Consider the following 20703-nt stretch of genomic DNA (forward strand, 5'->3'; position numbering starts at 1 on the left):
TAGAGAAATAAATGAGTTTCTACCTTAAAAGTAAAAACTTTTTGCAAAACATTTGTCTCGAGCTAAAAAAAAGTGTTGAAACGATTGTCTTTTTCGACCCAGTTTGGTATTTTTTTATTTCAAATTTCTCGAAAATGCAATAGAACTTTGAAAAAGTTAAAAATTACTACAATGATAAACTTGACGATATTTTGAATATACTTTATCAAAAAATCACCCTCTATAAAATAAGGCACAAACATAAAGATACAGCTTTAATGTGTAAAATTATCAACAATTTTTTAACCATAAAATGTACAGGACAAACTTATTTGTTCCAATTCCTGTTGCTGATAAAAAACCATAGTTTAATCGAAACGTTAAATAAAATGAATAAAAAATGTATAAAATGTTTATAGCAACATTTTGTTCATTTTTATTAATTTTATTCATCTTTTTCCAAAAAAAAATCCAAAAAATCAACCCTTAGTTTTAGTTTTTTTTGGTGACATTATTAGTAGGTTTTTTTGATTTTTATTTTTGTGGAAAGTAATCCCTGAATCAACTTAAAAACACTTTAGAAACAAAAAAAATATCAGCATGCCATTACAAAAAATTATTATGTTAACGCCATACTTTTTTTGGGACACTCTGTATAAATATTTCCGTGACAGATGTCCTCGTGGTAAAAATAGTAAATTTGAATTAATCGCAGAACGGTCTTTGGCTAAAAAGTCTTATACATTATTTTTTGTGCGTTAGGTAAAATCATACCTAGCGCACGTACAATGTACACAAATATTAAGCATATTAAAAATGTCACTGGAATGAATGAAAAAAAAAATTGTTTCAATGACTCAGTATAGAAAAAATCTGAAAAAAAATACTTTTACGTAATGATTCATTGTGGTTTTTGCGTTTTGTTGTGTCAAATACCGTTTTCATAACGTTTACAAGAATACGTATTTATTAGGTAAATGGGACGAAATGACCGCGAAATAAAATCGCAGCATATAGTAAAATAACTGTATTTGAATGATAGAAACATATTTATAAGTGATGCGGATGATGGCGATGTGCGTAATGATGGCCCTGTCGCCCTGGTACCATTACCTGGTACAAAACCGCTCACTAATTTCCCCAACATAAAAAAAAATACTTACAAACAAATGATCCAAAGGATGCTTCTTCTTCCTCTGGTTGTAATATTCTTGCACGTCTTTCGTTGGATCATGCTTCAACATCACATTCCCCAGCTCGGCTTTCGCCTGGGCAGCCCCCTTGAGCACATTATCCTTATTCAAATCGTGAGTATCACTGTACAAAGGACACAAATCGTAACGATCGCCCCCATTTCCATTAAAATGCTTGTAATCGGTAACAGGCTGACCACAGATGTAACACATAGAGGCCCCACAGGAACAGGTCATTTTATTACAACCCTCCTCTTTGAAGAATTTCACGCCGCACTTCCAACACTTCCTTAACAAAGCCTCGGTCATTTTATTCTCAACAAAAGTGCGCGCTTTGACATCAGCATCCTTTTCGATTTCGTCGCAACGTAACGGGATATGCGACGGCTCCTTGCACATCCTACAGGACTCTTTCATACATTCGGGATTCAAGCAAGTGAAAATTGTATATCCCTCGGCTGGAATTGTGGCAAAATCGCAAAATGGGCACACTTCCAAGTCCTCAATTCCCGCCGATTTGATCTCCTCCAATGCCTTCTTTTGAGCGATTTTTGAAAATAATTTCGGACTCAAGACGGCCTAAAAACTCGTTTTATTCACACATAATTGGAGTGCCGTGCCACCTACTTGTAAAGTTTGTAAACTGAAGGAAGATTCGCAACTGGCAAGACACGGAAAATCCAGTTTTCCTTCGCCAAAAGCCACTTCGACGCTTTTGACAATACAGGACTTACAAAATTCGCAATTGTTTTGACAGGTGTAGATTTCACGAGGAAGCACTTCTTCGTCGTAGCAACAGTTGCAAGTTTGCATCAAACCGAGGCTTTTCACTTCTTCGCGTTCGACAGTTTCACGTTTTTTTATCTCGTTCACATATTCGGTGATTTCGCGTTTGTGGGCCAAATATGCAATCTAAAAAACAACTGAATAAGGGAAGCTCCTTGAACAAGTAAAAATGTTTTTGTCGACAAATTTTTTAGTAGCTACTGAAGTCGGTTAGCAATTGGAAGCAAAACAAACTAAAATAGCTTCAATGCTTTTCTTATGGGCGTTTATGAATTTTTCTTACTTTAGTGATTTTGACTCGATTACCGCCGGTAATTTACCACAAGACTTTGTTCAGAAATAGACAATTAGTAAAAACGACTACAAGGTGTTTGAGATCAATTTATATCTTCTATATATTTATTTATTTTTGGTAGATTGGAAGAATTAAAAGCGACTGTATTTCGCTCCAAAACTACAAATCGTAGAACAAAACAATTTTACGTCAAGTAGGCTTACTTTTAAAATAAATTTTCAGTTATAATTTTGGAGATTTTTATTGGTAAGTCGCTAAGTAAAAATTTTGACCAAGTGGCTTTAAGCACAATTTTGTCTGGATTTGCTACACAATTTTGCTCAGAAAACAATAATTTATTAGTAAAAAACTAAAAGCTGTTTTAGATTTTCTTCTATATTTTTTTTTTAGTAAATTGAAAAAATTACTAACGACCATATTTGATTTCTCCGAAACTACAAATCGTACAACAAAAATTAGGACAAATTTGGAATTCTCACACAATTTTACGTCAGATAGGAAAACTGTTGACAAGCATTTCTGGTTAATATCACCTTGATGATTTTTCTTATTGATGGATATACGAGTAAGTAACAAAAATGTTGACCAAGTTGTTTTCTTCGATTTTTTTGCACAATTTCATTTCGATTGCTACAAAACGCTGTTTACAAATCAATAATTAACTAATGAAATAGCTACGAGTCGTTTTATTTAAATAAATTAAAAAAAATTAAATTTCTAGTTTTTTATATTTGGTTGATAGAAAAAAAATTAATAAAAACGACCATACTTTGTCTAATATTAAGTCCAAAACAACGTATCGTACAATAATAAAAATTTATTTGGAACATAAAATTTTCAGTAACTATAATTTTGACGACTTTTATTAGTAGGTTGGTAAGTTCAAATCTTGACCAAGTGATTTTATTGGAATTATTGCATAATTTTGAACTCGATTGCTACAAAATTTTGCTCAGAAAGAGTAAAAAAAGTCATTTCAGATTATTTTATTTGTTTTTTGTAAATTGAAAAAAATACAAACCACTGTATTTCGTTTAATACAATATGATGAACAGATGGACATACAGTTGACAAACATTTTTGTTTTTTTAATAAATAAAAAATGTTGACCAAGTTGTTCCATTTGTTTTTTTTACAAAATTTTGCTTCGATTGTTGTAACAATAACTAATAAAAAGGCTACAAGTGGTTTTATTTCAATTTTTATTTTTTGAATAATTAGAAAAATTAAAACTGACAAAAACAAAAATCAAGACACACTTGGAAATCTCAAACAATTTTTCGTCAACAAACATAAATTTTTGTTTAGTATACATAATTTTGATAATTTTTTTGTCACAAAATTTTGCGTAGAAATAGATAATTAACTAATAAAAAGACTTACAAGTTGTTTTACTTAAATTTCAATTTATTTATTTTTTTAACTTTTGGTTGATAGAAAAAATTTAAAATGACCATATTTCTACGTCTAATATCCCCAGGTGTACGAATTGTACAATAATAAAAGAAAAAGATTTGGCATCGATAGAAAATATTTTCAAATGAGGGTACTTTTAATTTCCTTTTAATAGAGAAAAAAATTTCCAATAAAATTTGTAAATAACGTGTGATCGTAGGAAACATTTTTCTTTTTGAAAATGTTTCCACAAAAATACTTGTACATCTTGTTAAGCACACTTTTTTTAATAAAGATTCACGTTTTCTCGCGAAATTTTACTAAAGGAAACCAAAAATCAAAAATGACAATATTTTTGTCCATTTTCAGCTTGGATTTATCAGTTTCGTTTTCATCTCGATTCTGATCACGTTTTTAAAAAATAGACCTGATCTTAAAGCAACTAAAAACACAAAAAAACCTATTCCATAACGGCCATAATTACTATTTGTTTGTCTTCAAATAACTAACCCACCTTGCACTCAAATTTGTTAATATTTCAATGTTAACAACATCGAAACCTTACCTCTTGAAGTAAGGGAATGTTGGTGATATTATTGGGCATTGGCACAGCTTTCCGAACGGACCTCATCACATCAATCCCAAACTTTTGCATTTGTTCCAACTGGTTGAAAGTTTTTAACAGATTACTGTTGTTCTTAGTCGAATTGGCTTGAAAAACATGTTGAATCGAACGAACCGGCAGTTTAGTAAATGTATTTTTCAAAAAAACTAAAGCATAATGACTCTCCATTGGGTCCAGCTTAAGAACTCGTGATTTTTCGGTGAAAAAATCCTCTGGGTTTGGTATAACTTTCACGAAGTTTTTTACATCGAATTCGGTCGTGTATTGTTTTTGTTGGGCCGATATTTGTTGTTTTCGCTGATAATCTTTCAGCTTTGGATAGTCGTGCTTTTCCATAGCGTTATTTATGAAAGTTTTCACCGCTTCTGGATTGCCTTCGAATTTATCACACATCATTCGAAGATAATCCGGATCAGCGTCTGGAAGTACTTCCTGGAGGATCTCAAACTGGTTTTCCGGGATAACTTCCGGTTCAGGGGCCGGGAGAGACCGCTTCGGATACTCGTTGTTTGCTGCGAGAAACCGATTTAATCATTTTTAATAATTTAAATAATTTTGAAGCAACACTTGTTACTCAAGGGTAAAAGGAAAGACGTTTTAGTGCGTTTCTAAACCCATAGATAGCGCGGACTCTTTCAATTATATTTTAAACTGTTTAAAAAAGTCAATTCTGTTTTCATTATACTTGTCTTTGTCGCACACTTGGTTTAACTCTGTCAATGTCGTCCCCTTTAGCCTAAAGTGTTTTGTTTATATTTGAAAAGTGAATTTGTTAGAAAAGAATAGTAAAACAAAAATTACTAAATAAAAATTCAAATAAAACAAAAGCATGAACTTACCACTTAGGATAATTGTGATCAGTTCGTCCAAAACCATGTCGTTCATCTCTTTATTGCCACACAAACCCCGAATATAACGCGGGCAAGCATCGGGAAAAATACTACACAGATGATTAACCAATTGGACACTAACATTTTCCGGCTCATTTTGAGGTATCAAATTTTCCGATTCTTGTTGTTGTCTAATAAAACCAAACAATAATTTCGATTTTGATGCGAAAAACACAACTTACTGTTTCAGCCAATCACTAAAACTTGTATCTGAAAAAAAACCATTATCAAAGTGTTTTAAAAACCAATGCCTAAATACCTTGACTAGAACTTTCACCATCATCGCTTGTATCCAAATCTATCGTATTACTTAAAACATTAATGATGAGACGTTCGAGAAGTTGATTTGGTGGTCTTTTGTATCGACACAAACGTAATTTAGTGCAGTGATATTTGATTACGGCTGGAGGAGCTTTTGTGGCTTTGTGGACGTGCTTGACTAAATCGAAATACTCGCCGTCTGATAAAGCAAGAAAAGAACACATAAAAAATTATCAGTTTTGCTCCATACCTAGATTCATGAGGACATTTGTTTGTCCAGTGGACGTCGAAGGAGTCACTGATAAAAAATACGTTCAAAAATTAAAATTAACAATACAGAAACGGACAGACAGTTAAAAATCAAACACAAAACTAAAACTGTACGTTCAACCGCTGAAACAGTGCGATAACGGGAGCAAAAAATTGTATTTAACTCCACGCCTCCAAACAGATTTTTGAAAAGCCTTTTATTTGCAAAAATCAATTTAATTGTAGATTATTTTCATTCGTAAAATATGGCAGGATAGACAATAAGGTTAGTGGTTTTGATTTTTTACTCGTAAACAATTTAATAAATAATGTTGAATATTATCGCATTTTCGTGATCTTAGTGCTTGAATAAAATTTGAAAATTTTGAGACCAAAAAAATACTGTACAACCTCTTACGTCAATAATTTCTGAAGATAGGAACAACAGGTAACCAAAGATTCTAAGTTGCACCGTCTAAAAGTTGGAGAGCTCCACAGTTAAAAGCTATTATTTTCTATTTTCTTTAGTAACTTTCTTTTTTTTCTAATTGTAAAGTACATATTATCAGTTTCAAAACTATAAAAACGCCAACGTCGCAATTTCTCTCAAAATTAGCTGTTATAAAATATTCGTGGAAAATAATAGGTAACGTAATTTATACTTTACCAAAGAGAGATCTAATCGTTAATAACTATTTTACAATTTTATCAATCTTACTTAAAAAAAAAATTCGGTAAAATTCGACGTTGGTGTTTTACAGTTTTGAAACAGCTAATACCTATCAACAATTTTAGGACACACTTTTGTTATACTTTGACCGAGTAAAAATCCATTATTTCTGAACAATTTTTATATCTTATAAAAAATTTGTATCGGCCTTGGTTTTGGAGTAAAAAATAAATTTTAGTCGACATGTCAAAATTGTTGACGTCCGCCCATTTATTATTATTAGTTTTTAAATTCATTTATTTTGACTTCAGTTCGTACGTTTACGTTAGATAACAATGATGTAATTAGATATTAATTTAAACAAAAAACTTCTATACATCTACATAAATTAATTTTTTATTCCAAAACCAGGGCCGATACAAAAATTTTAGAAGATACAAAAATTGTTTAAAAATAATAAACTTTTTGAATAAAAAAATAATTACTGCACCCGGATAACGCATAACAAAAATATGGGTTCAAAAAAGTACAATACAAGAGTATACCTCCAAAACATCTGCTTTTGATAGCAAATTATTTGTATCAAATTTCATCGAAGTCGATTCTTCCATTAAGTTATCAAAAATAAATTGAAAATAATTAACTTTAGCACCTTCTAATTTTTAATAAAGTTTGATTGAACCGCTCTATTTTAATCTGGAGAATCTCTGTTCCCATCTTTTCGTTAGACCCTGTATTTTTAAAATTTCTAGCTCATTCGTTTTTAAAAGTCATGGTCAAATATAGCATCTTCTAGTTTCTAGTTTCAACAAAAAAAAAAATTATAAATCGAACAATTAAATGTGTAAAAATACTTTAACAATAGGTAATTTAGTACATAATAATTAAAATCGTGAGGAAATGACGAAAAAGTTCGGCTGCAATAAAAAATTAATGTTTTATGTGACTGATCTAGAAATACTGAATCTGTTGGCAATAAGTAAAAAATAATGACCAAGTTGTTCCACTTGTTTTTTTTACAAAATTTTGCTTCGATTGTTGTAACAATAACTAATACAAAGGCTGCAAGTCGTTTTATTTCAATATTTAATTTTTGAATAATTAGAAAAATTAAAACTGACAAAAACAAAAATCAAGACACACTTGGAAATCTCAAACAATTTTTCGTCAACAAACATAAATTTTTGTTTATTATAATTTTGATGATTTTTTTGTCACAGAATTTTGCGTGGAAATAGATAATTAACTAATAAAAAGGCTTACAAGTTGTTTTACTTAAATTTCAATTTATTTATTTTTTTAACTTTTGGTTGTTAGAAAAAATTTAAAATGACCATATTTCTTCATCTAATATCCCCAGGTGTACGAATTGTCTGTACAATAAAAAAAGAAAGAGATTTGGAATCGATAGAAAATATTTTCAAATGAGGATACTTTTAATTTCCTTTTAATAGAGAAAAAAGTTTCCAATAAAAGTTGTAAATAACGTGTGATCGTAGGAAACTTTTTTTTTGAAAATGTTTCCACAAAAATATTTGTACATCTCGTTAAGCACACTTTTTTTAATAAAGATTCACGTTTTCAAAAATCAAAAATGACAATATTTTTGTCTATTTTCAGCTTGGATTTTTCAGTTTCGTTTTCATCTCGATTCTGATCACAAAATCAGTGTAATCGTTTTTAAAAAATAGACCTGATCTTAAAGAAAAGAAAGAATCTTAAAGAATGGAGAATCACTGTTCCCATCTTTTCGTTACACCCTGTATTTTTAAAATTTCTAGCTCATTCGTTTTTAAAAGTCATGGTTAAATATAGCATCTTCGAAGAAGGTTTCATTTTTTAATTATTATAAATTATTATAAATCGAACAATTAAATGTGTAAAAATACTTTAACAATAGGTAATTAAGTACATAATAATTAAAATCGTGAGGAATTGACGAAAAAGTTCGGCTGCAATAAAAAATTAATAATGTTTTATGTGACTGATCTAGAAATACTGAGTCTGTTGGCAATACTGAATTTAAACTTTAAAGCATACCAATGAAGTACTCTTTCAGTTAACAACAATTCAACAATCTTGTAGGGTTGTATATCAAATAAGTGTCAAAAAAAACAGATCCGGTAGTAGTGTTGCAAATTATAAACAAAAATACTTTCAAATATGTTGCCAACAGACTCAGTATTTCTGGATCAGTCAGTATTTTGTAGTAGATTTTAGAGTTATTTCAATCACCCACCTTCAACCTCCTGCTCTACCCCTTTATCATCAAAACTCGGTATTTCTAAACCATTATGTAATTCAAGAAGAAGTCTTTCATTCTCATTAAGTTGATTTGGTATTTCTTCCTGAACTGGTTCCACTTTGATTGCACTTGTCTCATTTGGTTCAACATCACACTTGTCGACTTTCAAATTAAGGGGACTATCACACTTTGTAGGTTCAAGTACTTTACACTCCTCTTCTTTGATATCAGGCACGTAAATCTCAGTTTTATCGGAATCCTGAGAATTAACAGCCGATTTTGATTTTCGTGCATCTTGCTCCATATTTAGCACAATTCTGAGGTAGTCATCAGGTTCAGACAATGGTTTTATGTCGTTCTCAAACGTGGTTTCATCCGAGACTGAAGTGACTGAAGATGTGATGGTGCAAGGTTTTTTGTTATAATTTTGGCTAACTATGCAAATGTTTGTCATGGATGTGGAAGTTTCGTTGGGGATTTGATTAGTTACAGTTGCTGACACTTTTCTGATTTTCGATGGTTTATGCTGTTTTATTTGGTCGTCTGTTATCTGGACGCAAAAAGACGATCTTTTGCGTAACGGGGATTCTTTGTTTTGTTCGAGAACTTTCGTATTAACAATTATTCTTAATACAATTTCTAGACGATTTGGCATATCTCTAAATACTTTTAACTGGTCCCTAACATAATCCGCATCCAAGGAAGGAAAAATTGTTTTAATGTAGGTTATTTCGTCTGTAAAATCATTGGGAAGACTCCAACTCTTGAGACCGTCCGATGTTTTTATTCCAAAGTAACGCGACAGTACTAGCACAGCCTGCGCCTCAACACTTAAACTAGACATATCTGTCGGCAATTGCAGATCGAGATGACCAAGGTCGAAGAAAAAGGTCGTCAAATGGTCACGCACACTGTAGTGCTGAAATTTAAAAGAATTCAGTTACAATATTAGAAGAACAAAAAATATTCTTATAAATTATTATACATTTTTTTATATTATGTATTCAATATGATGCCAGGTTTAATGAAAACCTTAGTAAAATGTCTAATATGCACATGGTGATTTTTACAAATAAAAAAAATACTGTAACCGTGGTTACAAGGGAAACTTACTACAAGATGTGTTAAAATGGTTTTCATGTAGTCGCTTGTGAATTTCTTATATACACAGTGTTTCACATAATTTTACGAGGCCTGTGCCTAATATACGAAAGTCACAAAACACTAGCATTGATTAACACTAAGTACAAAAAATACACATTTAATTATTTAATTTTTGGAATCCCATGACAGTAGTTGTCAGACTATATTTCATAAATATTCATAAATGTCTGTTTTTCATTACACAATTATCATGTGGTCTATCAAGAGACGGCATGAATGTGATTCTAATCTATTTATCTAAATCACTAAGTAAAAACGTTGTAATTTTTTGAAGAGGTGAAGAAAATAAGAAAAAGTATCGAATTTTCCAAAATTTGTGATCGACATCATATCAAAATATGTAATGTTGGTGGCATTTTACAGGCACAGAACTCGTAAAATTAAGTGAAACATCCTATACTCTAATCAAAAATTCCGCCTTATACATACAGACAACCAAAAGTAACGCAAAAAATTCATATCTATGTTATTACACATTTTTCAAAAAAAAACTCGAACAGGTCGATTATAACTGTTCTAGCTGCCACATTTTCACGTCATAGTGACAATAAAAAACCTTGACAGTTAAGCATAATGGGCTTTATCAATTTGTTCTTAACTTTTTTTATAGTGGCAGTTGTTTGTCATATTTTTTTGTAAATAATAATAAAACCACCCTTTTTAAAATAAAACAAGAGCGAAAACATAAAGTTTTTTTTTATAATACAGTGAAACCTCCCTTAATGAACACCTCCAAATAACGAGCACCTCTTCACAACGGACATTTTTGTAGAAACGTAACAAAACCTATATTAAAATTTCCACCTCCCTCTCAACAACGGACAATTAAAGATTCTCCATCGGTGTCCGTTGTTGAGAGGTTTTACTGTTCTTTTTTTTTTTTAGTGACCGTCGGTCCCGGTCACTACTAGTGGTCGTTAGGTCAGAGGCTGTAGATGCGACCTGAAAACTCTGGCACTTGGGTGATGGCATTACCACCATACGCATATTTATATTTATTTTTTTTACTGTTCTTTCAAAAACTTTTATATTTTTTCTTTTTGAAATTTTTTTGCTTTATTTTTTTGAATTCATTTATACTTACCAGAAAAATAAAAATGTGTACTATTTAAAACACTAATAAAAGATATCACTCGTCATTTATTTAAAAAAAAAAAAAAATGAGGTCATTACTCAAAAACAAATGACGTCAGAAATGTCATTATGGTGTAAAATTAAAAAAAACAAAATCTACCTGTTCCAACATTTTTTTGAAAAATGACTCATAACAAAAAAGTGAATTTTGTGTGTTACTTTTGGTTCCGTCTGTAGAACTAATGACAGGTGTTCAGACATCGAACATTGCTATTTGCCATTAGTGTTTTCTTATACAGTGTAGATTTTAGTTGCTTTTTAACGAAACTTTTTAACTTTAAATGTGTTTTAACGAATTTTTTCTACTCCCGTATCTTAAACGTCATTTTGGGCAGTTGCATTTTGTACACTAAGTCAGACCTTAGTCACATGTTGAATAACGATGTTTTAATGTTCATTAAAGTATTGTTTTGTCACGTGCAGTGTTTTAATATCAAGGATGGATTATATCAAGTATGTTTGGAGGCAGGTCCAAATGTCAAATTACACAAATTTAATTTGTTCAATAGACAACATTGTTGTTTGCAATTTTAGATAGTGGTTTGAGTTGAAGATTGAACTTGACATGGATAGTGGTGAAGAAGACGATTTTGTGGGTTTAGAGGGTACGCCACCAGAAATACAAGAAGCTGCAGCCGCAGCTACCGCCAATCTGATGCCACAAAAGTCGAAAAAGCAATATGAAAGACAGTATAAACTGTATATAAATTGGCGACAAGAAAAGCAAACTGAATCATTTTCCGAAAATGTTCTATTAGCGTATATACAACAATTATCAACACGTATGAAACCCTCATCATTGTGGGCTATTTACTCTATGCTCCGAACAACACTTAACCTAAAAAACAACATCGACATCAGTAAATATCCAAAGTTGTGTGCATTTCTCAAGAATAAATCCAGTGGGTATAAGCCTAAAAAGTCAAGAATTTTGACACCAGAACAAATCAAAGAATTTTTGTGTTCAGCACCAGATGAAAACTACTTATTTTCAAAGGTAAATTAGGTACTTACCTAAATACTTTGTTATAAATTTTATTTTAGGTGGGGTTAATCTTTGGAATAATGGGAGCTTGTCGCCGTGAGGAATTAATGAAAGTAGAAACAAATCATGTTGAAGATCTTAGTACAGCATTATTAGTTCATATTCCTGACACAAAAACCAAAACAGAACGTCAGTTTATTATCGGAGGATTTTTATGGAATTTGCAAAAAATATATGGAACTTCGTCCGCAAGATGTACATACTACACGATTTTTTCTAAATTATCAACGAGGAAAATGCACAAGACAGCCGGTCGGTATAAATAAGTTCGGTAGTCTTCCTTGTCAAGTTGCAACATTCCTCAAACTACCAAATCCAACTTCTTATACAGGCCATTGCCTTCGCCGATCCTCTGCTACTTTATTAGTAGATGCGGGGGCTGACATTACTGCCCTCAAACGCCATGGGGGATGGCGTTCAACAACAGTTGCAGAAACTTATATTGATCATTCGTTAAATAATAAAATTCAAACGGCCAATAAAATATCAAACATTATTCAGTCTGAAAGTTCAAACATTACTCAGTACAATTGTAACAATATAAGTAGTTTAACAGTTACTCTTCATAATAAATAATGTAAATTATAAACTGTATAAAGTACCTAATAATAAATTTCTAAATGTTGTTACTTTGTAAAAAAATATTTAATGTATATTTTGTCTCACCTTACGGGAGTAGAAAAAATAGCATAAGCAACGCGTTTTCTAAACTCGTCTAAACACTCGTTATAAACACTCGCTTCGCTCGTGTTTAAACAAACTCGTGATTAAAATCTCGTTTATAAAACTTGTTGCTTAATATACTATTAACACACCTTGTATTGTGAATATTTTGTCATTTAACTTTCTCAGCCAGACACTAAATTATTTCTAGGAAACTAAGCTGAAAACGAGGTTATTTAAAACATCCATTTTGCAAGATTTTGAAAAATACACCTAAAAATTAGAAAAATTATTCGAAACTGATAATATTTTTGGAAACATGTAAATTTCGTACGTGGTTAAGGAAAAGTACTGACCTTAGCTAGGTACTACTAGTGAAGGCATTTTATCACTTTCCCAAAAGAATACACCCTCATTAAATTAAGAAAATATTTTGCCTATTTCACCCAATTTAACTGGTTTGTGATCAAAATCGTCACAAGAATTTAAAGAAAAAACAGAATTTGGTCGGAAATGACGTACTTTTTTAAGAGTTAATAGAGTTTTTAAACTACAATTTCAGAATGTTTCTCAAATCAAATCAATAATTACATAATTTTTACGTTTTTTGAGCTTTTTTCTTTTTGGAACTGTACTGTTGCACAAATACAAATACATACAAATACATACAAATGTACCGCTTCAGGCTTATTACTAATTACTGAGAGATGTATTACTCTTTGAACCTTTGAACAATCATTTAAAATTTTTCCTGCTTTCGAAAGTAACCAGTTGCCAATACAATTTGTCACTTTGGCAGTGCATACGTCAGCTGACAGCTCCATGAACAATAAGTCAACAACAATAATAAGGAAAATGATTAGTAATTTACAGCACTTTATTGACCTTGAAAATTCTTGGCACTTTATCAAAGTGAAAAAGCCGTTATCAGTGTCAAACACATAAGATGACAGTGCTACTGCTTATAGCAAAATCCAGTACCTTATTTGTACCCAAAATAAAATAAAAAATATCATTTATAGCGCTTTACTTATGGCATTTCCAAAACAGAGACAAATCAAAGCAGAAGCTTTTTTTGATTTGTAGAAACACTGTTCGCTTTGTAAAATCTGTACAGAAAAATGTATAATAAATAAATGTATGACAAATGCGTAAAACTTGTTTGATATCAGTTAGAGATCGAGGAAATGTAAGCAAAGGTGTGTAGGATCAGTTTAAATTGTACTGAATTGTACTGAATTTCCGGTTGACAACTTTTCGTTTCAAAAATACTGACACTGACAAGGAAGATAGGTAGATATTCTTTCAAACAATTATTATTTGTCCACTCGTAATGAATCACAGCCACCAAAAAGCAACATAAATGGGAAGGTAAATAGAAATTGATAGGAGATAACGTACCAAAAAACCTACAAAAAAATGCACACTCTTACCTCATCCAACTCCATTGCGGTAACTATTCTTGTAACTGGCACAGGATTAATTGTTTAAATGCAAAAACTAACAAAATAGCACAAATTATTCAAAATAAACATGAACCGACTTGTTTGCAAATTTGACACCAACATGTGCCAAAGTGTCACGTGACCGACTACACCATTGTAAAGTGCGAGCTACCGAGTGTGCACAAGAACAAAATGCTTTTTTTAAATCCAATACTCAGCTGTTTATTAACAAATTTAACAAAATCTAACACAACTATTACGCTAAGTTACATCTATGCAAACGTTAACGTAATAATACTGATAATAAATATTGCCGAGTTATCGTTCATTTTTTCCTCAAACTGACCGCGTTCCAAATTATCAGTTATTTTAATTGCATTGTATATTATTATTTTATTCATTACGTGATTGTTTTTATGCGTATGGAGACAAGTGGCAAAATTGTACATATTATTATTGCATAACTCTATTTTTTAGCATTGGAGTGCGTTCCAGGTCATTAAGTTAAAATTCAGTGCATTTTGTAATTTATTACATCTGTAACATATTTGTGCTCTGTGCATATGCATTGTCTAATTTTTTGCATTTTTTGTTTTGTGTCGGCACTTTTCGCTTTCGCTGTAAGGTAGGGGCGTCATTTTTTTATTGTGACTGTGTTACAAATGTGATAATTTTTGAGGAATGGAATTTTTTGAAATTCTTTCTAATTTTTGAGTTATGTAAAATTTTATTTAGTCTCGGCTACGGAGGACTGTCATTAGGAAACAAAACAAGACACAAAACAGCAGGATTTTCTGAACCCAGAAAATAGTACAGTGGAGTAAAAACGAGAGCACTTTGAGTGTTATAATGTCTTGGCACCAAACTGTTTTAAATTAATTTAAATCCAACTTTTAGATGTGGGTTCGATCAAAGGATTTAAATCTTCCGCCATTATGCCAAATGGCACCGTTGATGGCGCCACAAAAGCGACCACCACTAACAACTAACAAGGATAGATTAAATTGTCAATTCTGACTATCTCTCTTGCTCTTATTGTATGGGGGTGCATGTCACAAGCACCGGTACAAAAACGGGTGGTTTGTCAAATTTTTTAATTGCATTAATCAAAATTAAATAAACAGACACAATTTAAACAAACAGCAAATCATTCATCTTTTTTTCACTTGTGACAATTTGTGATATGTGTTCGATTTATATCTATGGGCGTGGACAGATTTCCTGGAGTGACTGTTCTAGTGTAATTATCCCAAAATAGGGCTTAAAGACTCCTCTTCTCCTACCAATTAACAATTAAGTTCATTTAATCGCATCACCATGGATAGTCAAGGCAAAAAAGTCATTGTTTGTGACAATGGAACTGGGGTAAGTTTTGCTCTTTTTCCACAATTTTTTTGTTAAAACTGACTGCTGGTTACAGTTTGTCAAGTGTGGATACGCAGGGAGCAATTTCCCGGCCCATATTTTCCCTTCAATGGTCGGCAGGCCCATCATACGGGCTGTAAATAAAATCGGAGATATTGAGGTTAAGGTAAGGATGATTCAAATCACAGTTAACATTTTTCGTTTATTTCATCAGGTGAAATGATCAAACTTTGTTATCCTAGGATTACCATGTAGATGTAAGTGCCTCAAAGAGGTGTGTGTTTTGACTAACCCTCGTTTGAGTGGTTGCACCTCACAAGAGGTCACTAACAGTGTTTCTCTTTGTTGTTTTCTTGATTTTTCTGTGTTTTTGAGTTTATTTATTACGTTGTTACTAAATTCGTGAAATGATTGACGGGCTTTTTTGTCAAGCTGGCTTTGGAAACGTTTATTAAAAAAATTACCAGGCGGCTGAAATACAGTGGCATCGAGTTATAGCGAACTTCCCAACTATTTAATTTTGACTTAAAATGTGAATTTATAATGAATTTTGAGGAATATTTAATGACAAAGCAATAAGAGAAGTGTTGACTCATGAACAAATTATTGAATTACTAACTAAAAAACATTTTAACTAACAAAAACGTGTGTTTTTAAACATAATTACAGTCTGAATTTGATAGTTGTGCAAATATTTTATGATAGTAGAGCTCAAAGGAAGTCAAATAAATTAACTTGCTTTATCCCAACTTATACTACTTTTACTAGTTTTTGGGATAAAAGGGTGCAACCTCCTCTTCAGCGTCTAAAAATTCGTCAAAAAAACGCAATATCAACAAAGTTTACGTCTTTTGAGCACTTTTTTTCTAAGTTTACATGACTAATAGGGGGTGACATTTGAGGAAATTAAATTTAGTAGTATCTGCGCCAAAAAAATCGGTGCAAAATTTTTATATTTTAACATTTTTATATTTTTTTATGGAATGACTTGTTTTTCTGTGGCTGTTTTTGCTAATTTTAATTTAGTGTAATAGATGTTGAAGAAGTAGGTTTAGAGGCTAAATTGATTTAGGTATTTGTTGGTTTTAAATTTATTCGCCGACCAAAACTATATCTCACAAATTATGAATATTCGGATAATGCAAGTTGATTTATTTTCACTTCTTTTGAGCTTTACTATCATCCTTTACAATAACTGCACCAATATAAAATTTACGCAGTACACATACGGGGTGTCCCAGCAAAAAGAGCACCTTCTTGTAACTTTTTTATTTATTAATCAATTTGAACAAAATTTAAATTACACATGTTTGGACCAAAGGTCCACATTTTAAAGTAACCAATTATTTGAGGAGTTTACTATTTGTGAGATAAAAAAATAAAAATCATGAAAAAAGATGCAAAATTCTTAAATTCCATATTATTCGAATAAGCTATGTTACATTGCCGTGTTGGCAAACTTTGTTTTAACAAACGAAATCCAGATTTCCTTAAATTCTTTTTTAAAATCACAAAAAAATGAAAATTTTGAATGAAATATCATCGTCCATGGGGCGGTGTTGTGAGAAAGAGTTAATGTTTTTTTTACAATTTATACTTACTTATTTCGTCTTATTTCATATGCAAAATAAAAAACTGATAAAAACATTTTTTTATTTTACTGCTTATAGCGAACTTCGGGTATAACGAACTGATTTTGTTGCATTTTCGTTATTATAACCGGACTACAATGTATATAATTTTTTTACTGTTTCGCAAAGCATTTATGTTTTTTTTTGCAGTAAATATTTATTTATTTTGGCTTATTTCATATGTAAAGTACAAATAACTGTTAAAAAGACACATTTTTCGAGTTCGTTATAATGGGACACCACTGTATTGCTGTTTATAAGATTTACGGCTTAAATGTAAACAACAGGGTGCAAAGCTGGTTTAAAAGCGTTGATTACGTATCTTTATTTTTATTACTTTGTATAAATATTTGCATTCTGTGCCAGTCGTGAAAACTCAAAATCACCAGATTTTCAAACTAGCTTGTTGATCATTATTTCGATTAAACTCGAATTTTTGACTTAATGCTACCTTTTGCACGCTTCAGGGAGTTGCAAGTACTCTTCCTGTAAGTAAATTTGAAGCCCTTTGATGTGTAAATGTGTTTTTTTTTTACAATTTTTATTATAACTTCAATTTTAGGACTTGATGGTTGGAGATGAAGCTTCCGCTTTGCGATCGCTTCTCGAGGTGAATTACCCGATGGAAAATGGGGTTGTGCGCAACTGGGAGGATATGTGCCACGTGTGGGACTACACTTTTGGCCCCCGAAAAATGAATTTGGACCCAACTGATGCTAAAGTAACATCAAAAAATCATAAAAATTGACTATAAATTTTTAAATTTGTATTTTAGATTCTCCTGACTGAACCCCCAATGAACCCCACGAAAAATCGGGAAAAAATGATCGAAGTCATGTTCGAAAAGTACGGTTTTGCGGGGGCTTATATTGCTGTCCAAGCCGTACTCACTTTATACGCTCAGGTTCGTTTACACAGTTGGTGGTCCAAAAATAATAATAATTACCAGAAAAGAATTATTGGTTATTATTATTGAACTTTTTCTAGTTCAAATCATTCTAGACAAAACAATTTCGTGAGAAGTTAAAAAAAACGGCTTATATTACCCGAAATGTGTTCTTATTGTTGTTATTATTATTACTATTGTTATTATAGACACTTAAAAACGAGATAACTTTTTAAAAAGTGGCTGTAAACGTCTTATTCTGACCAGAAACATCGACTTACAGATGATTCTTTGCTTATAAGCAAGAGAATTCTCATAGAACAAACAAAAAAAGTCTTATTCCATCTCAATTCCATCAATTTTTTGCTTAGAAACATGAAAATTTTTTTGAGAAGAGCCCAAAAACTGCTAACATCCGAAATGTTTTTCATTATTATTACTATTATCATTGTTAATAATAAATTATTAATTAATTTATTAAATTAAATTTAATAATAAATATTAGTTAAGAGCCAATTATAACTTTCGGGTAGCGAACGGTTTATCCACTAGTTTGGGAGAAAATGGTTATTTCTAATGTGGGATTTAGATGGAACAACCCTATAGAGTACTGAATTCCAAGGGACGTTATTTAAATCATTTAAAAATACTTCATAATTAAAATTATTTTTAATAAAATATGAATGTTTGATTCTAGGGACTTCTGTCGGGTGTTGTTGTCGATTCTGGTGACGGAGTGACACACATTTGCCCCGTTTATGAAGAGTTTGCTTTGCCGCATTTAACCCGACGTCTGGATATAGCAGGCCGTGATATCACCCGCTATCTTATTAAATTATTACTACTGAGAGGTTACGCATTTAATCATTCGGCTGATTTTGAAACCGTGCGAATTATGAAGGAAAAATTATGTTACATTGGTTACGATATAGAAACAGAACAGCGGTTGGCTCTGGAAACTACTGTTTTGGTTGAGCCTTATATTTTGCCAGATGGCCGTGTGATCAAAGTTGGCGGGGAACGGTTTGAGGCCCCTGAAGCATTATTTCAACCGCATTTAATCAACGTTGAGGGACAAGGCATCGCTGAGCTTGTTTTTAATACAATACAGGTTGCATGGTTTGTTTTTTCTACAGCTTGGTTTAATATTGCTTTGTTGTTTAGGCGGCTGATATTGACATGAGGCCCGAATTGTACAAACATATAGTACTCTCAGGTGGTTCCACTATGTATCCAGGGCTCCCTTCACGACTTGAACGTGAAATAAAGCAATTGTATCTAGAACGCGTACTTAAAAATGACATAGAGAAATTAAATAAGTTTAAAATACGAATTGAGGATCCGCCGAGACGTAAAGACATGGTTTTTATCGGTGGAGCAGTTTTAGCCGAAGTTATGAAGGATCGGGATGCGTTTTGGATGTCGAAGCAAGAGTATGAGGAGCAAGGCTTGAAGGTTTTGAAAAAACTGGGGCCGAGGTCGGCGTAAGCAATTTTAAATAATATACGTGTTTTTATTTTCATATTTAATTCATTCAGTGTATATTTAAAGGCAAGTTGAATAAATCATTTTTAAACAGTTGTTTTGTTTCCACTGGGAAACCAAATCTTATCGTTCCTCACCGGCAACGTAATAAGTTACGTTGATAGTAACATGAAATTTGAATAGTAATAGAACAATACGCTTTTTTTGTCGTTTATGTTAGAAATTGATGTTAGAAAATCATGCCTCCGAACAAATAAAACCTCCGAATAGAAGTTTTTGACCCAAAAAATTTACTGCTGCACTTTGCTAGTAGGCTGTGTTTATAGGGGTGACGTTTTTTATGATTGTGACCAGGCATCCCGAACTGATATAGCCAAATCGAGCCCTCACTGAATTAGGTTTTACTGATGATGCGGATAGATGGCCTTAGTGTTTTACGGGAAAAAGAAATCCTATTGGCGGATTTAAAATTTCAGATTATTGAAGAAAAACGTGGTGCCGATGCGCGGCTGACAAGTAAAAATTTCACAAACGTCACAAATTTCACAAACGTCACAAATTTCACAAATTTGAGTTTTATGAAATTATTAGTTTGTGAAATAAATAAATACGACACAGCAATAAAATACACCTACCTTCATATCGCTTCCACGTTGGCTACCGTTTGTAGCATTAAAAAAAATAATAATAAAAATGAAACCAAAAAAAATGTTTATTTGCATTAAATTTTGAGCAAGCCACTTTCATTCATTGAAATTAAAGGTAAAATTGCGTGTCAATAAATTATTTAAGTGTTTTATTTTATTTATAGTTACTGTATTTAAAATGTGTCACTCAAAATATCACTTTTCAACACCGCATTTAAAGATTTTAATTGCAATTAAGTTTTATGAAATTATTGGTTTGTGAAATAAATAAATACGACACAGAGATATAAAATACACCCATCTTCATATCGCTTCCACGTTGGCTACCGTTTGTAGCATTAAAAAAAATTAAAAACAACACCAATAAAAAATCTTTATTTGCATGAAAATTACAACAAGCGACATAATTTTACGGCTGTAAAAAACAATCAACAATGTTATATTTAAGGATTGTTCTAATTGGTCAAATTAGTCAATAACTAATTTGTCCGGCAAAAACCACGTGGAAGTTTAGAGCATTCTTGCCAAGAAAAATGGATATAAGGATGTGGTAAACAATGATTATTTCAAATGAAGGGAATAAAGGAATTATTGGTTTGTGAAATGAAAAAATAGTACACAAAAATCAAAGCTTTTTCACTTGGCGTTAA

At 31.6% G+C, this 20703-nt stretch overlaps 2 protein-coding genes across 5 annotated transcripts; one reads left to right on the forward strand and one right to left on the reverse strand.

Annotated features, from left to right (window-relative positions):
• Positions 1–991: 991 nt before the first annotated feature.
• Positions 992–14302, reverse strand: LOC100142249 (uncharacterized). 2 transcript variants are annotated; one of them, XM_001811981.4, is made up of 10 exons: positions 14028–14302; positions 8583–9507; positions 5675–5722; positions 5423–5623; positions 5346–5373; positions 5113–5294; positions 4214–4785; positions 1800–2084; positions 1143–1751; positions 992–1092 (listed from the first exon to the last, which is right to left on the reverse strand). In XM_001811981.4, the coding sequence occupies exons 1-10, from the start codon at positions 14040–14042 to the stop codon at positions 1030–1032; spliced, it is 2928 nt and encodes a 975-aa protein (XP_001812033.3). In that variant the 5' UTR covers positions 14043–14302; the 3' UTR covers positions 992–1029. The 2 variants fall into 2 exon arrangements, with proteins under 2 accessions (XP_001812033.3, XP_008199589.2); XM_008201367.3 differs by lacking the exon at positions 5675–5722.
• A 734-nt stretch (positions 14303–15036) lies between these two features.
• Arp2 (Actin-related protein 2) lies at positions 15037–19499 on the forward strand. 3 transcript variants are annotated; one of them, XM_015977961.2, is made up of 7 exons: positions 15037–15404; positions 15460–15570; positions 15647–15661; positions 17598–17756; positions 17811–17939; positions 18619–19032; positions 19086–19499. In XM_015977961.2, exons 1-7 carry the CDS (start codon positions 15357–15359, stop codon positions 19407–19409), a joined length of 1200 nt encoding a protein of 399 aa, XP_015833447.2. In that variant the 5' UTR covers positions 15037–15356; the 3' UTR covers positions 19410–19499. The 3 variants fall into 3 exon arrangements, with proteins under 3 accessions (XP_015833447.2, XP_015833446.2, XP_001814869.2); XM_015977960.2 differs by lacking the exon at positions 15647–15661 and adding an exon at positions 17503–17523; XM_001814817.4 differs by lacking the exon at positions 15647–15661 and having other exon boundaries at positions 15039–15404.
• The last annotated feature ends 1204 nt before the right edge of the window (positions 19500–20703 follow it).

This window comes from Tribolium castaneum, chromosome 1 (assembly GCF_031307605.1).
Source record: "Tribolium castaneum strain GA2 chromosome 1, icTriCast1.1, whole genome shotgun sequence".
Classification (NCBI taxonomy): Eukaryota; Metazoa; Arthropoda; class Insecta; order Coleoptera; family Tenebrionidae; genus Tribolium; species Tribolium castaneum.

Excerpts from the sequence above, each read along its gene's own strand:
- LOC100142249 (XM_001811981.4), bottom strand. Across the intron at positions 5,374-5,422 it reads TGGTGAAAGTTCTAGTCAAG|ATACAAGTTTTAGTGATTGG; the intron begins GTATTTAGGCAT and ends GTTTTTTTTCAG. Across the intron at positions 4,786-5,112 it reads GATCACAATTATCCTAAGTG|CAAACAACGAGTATCCGAAG; the intron begins GTAAGTTCATGC and ends GGTTTCTCGCAG.
- Arp2 (XM_015977960.2), top strand. The coding sequence starts at position 15,357 with ATGGATAGTCAAGGCAAAAAAGTCATTGTTTGTGACAATGGAACTGGG. Across the intron at positions 17,524-17,597 it reads GAGTTGCAAGTACTCTTCCT|GACTTGATGGTTGGAGATGA; the intron begins GTAAGTAAATTT and ends CTTCAATTTTAG. Across the intron at positions 17,940-18,618 it reads TACTCACTTTATACGCTCAG|GGACTTCTGTCGGGTGTTGT; the intron begins GTTCGTTTACAC and ends GTTTGATTCTAG.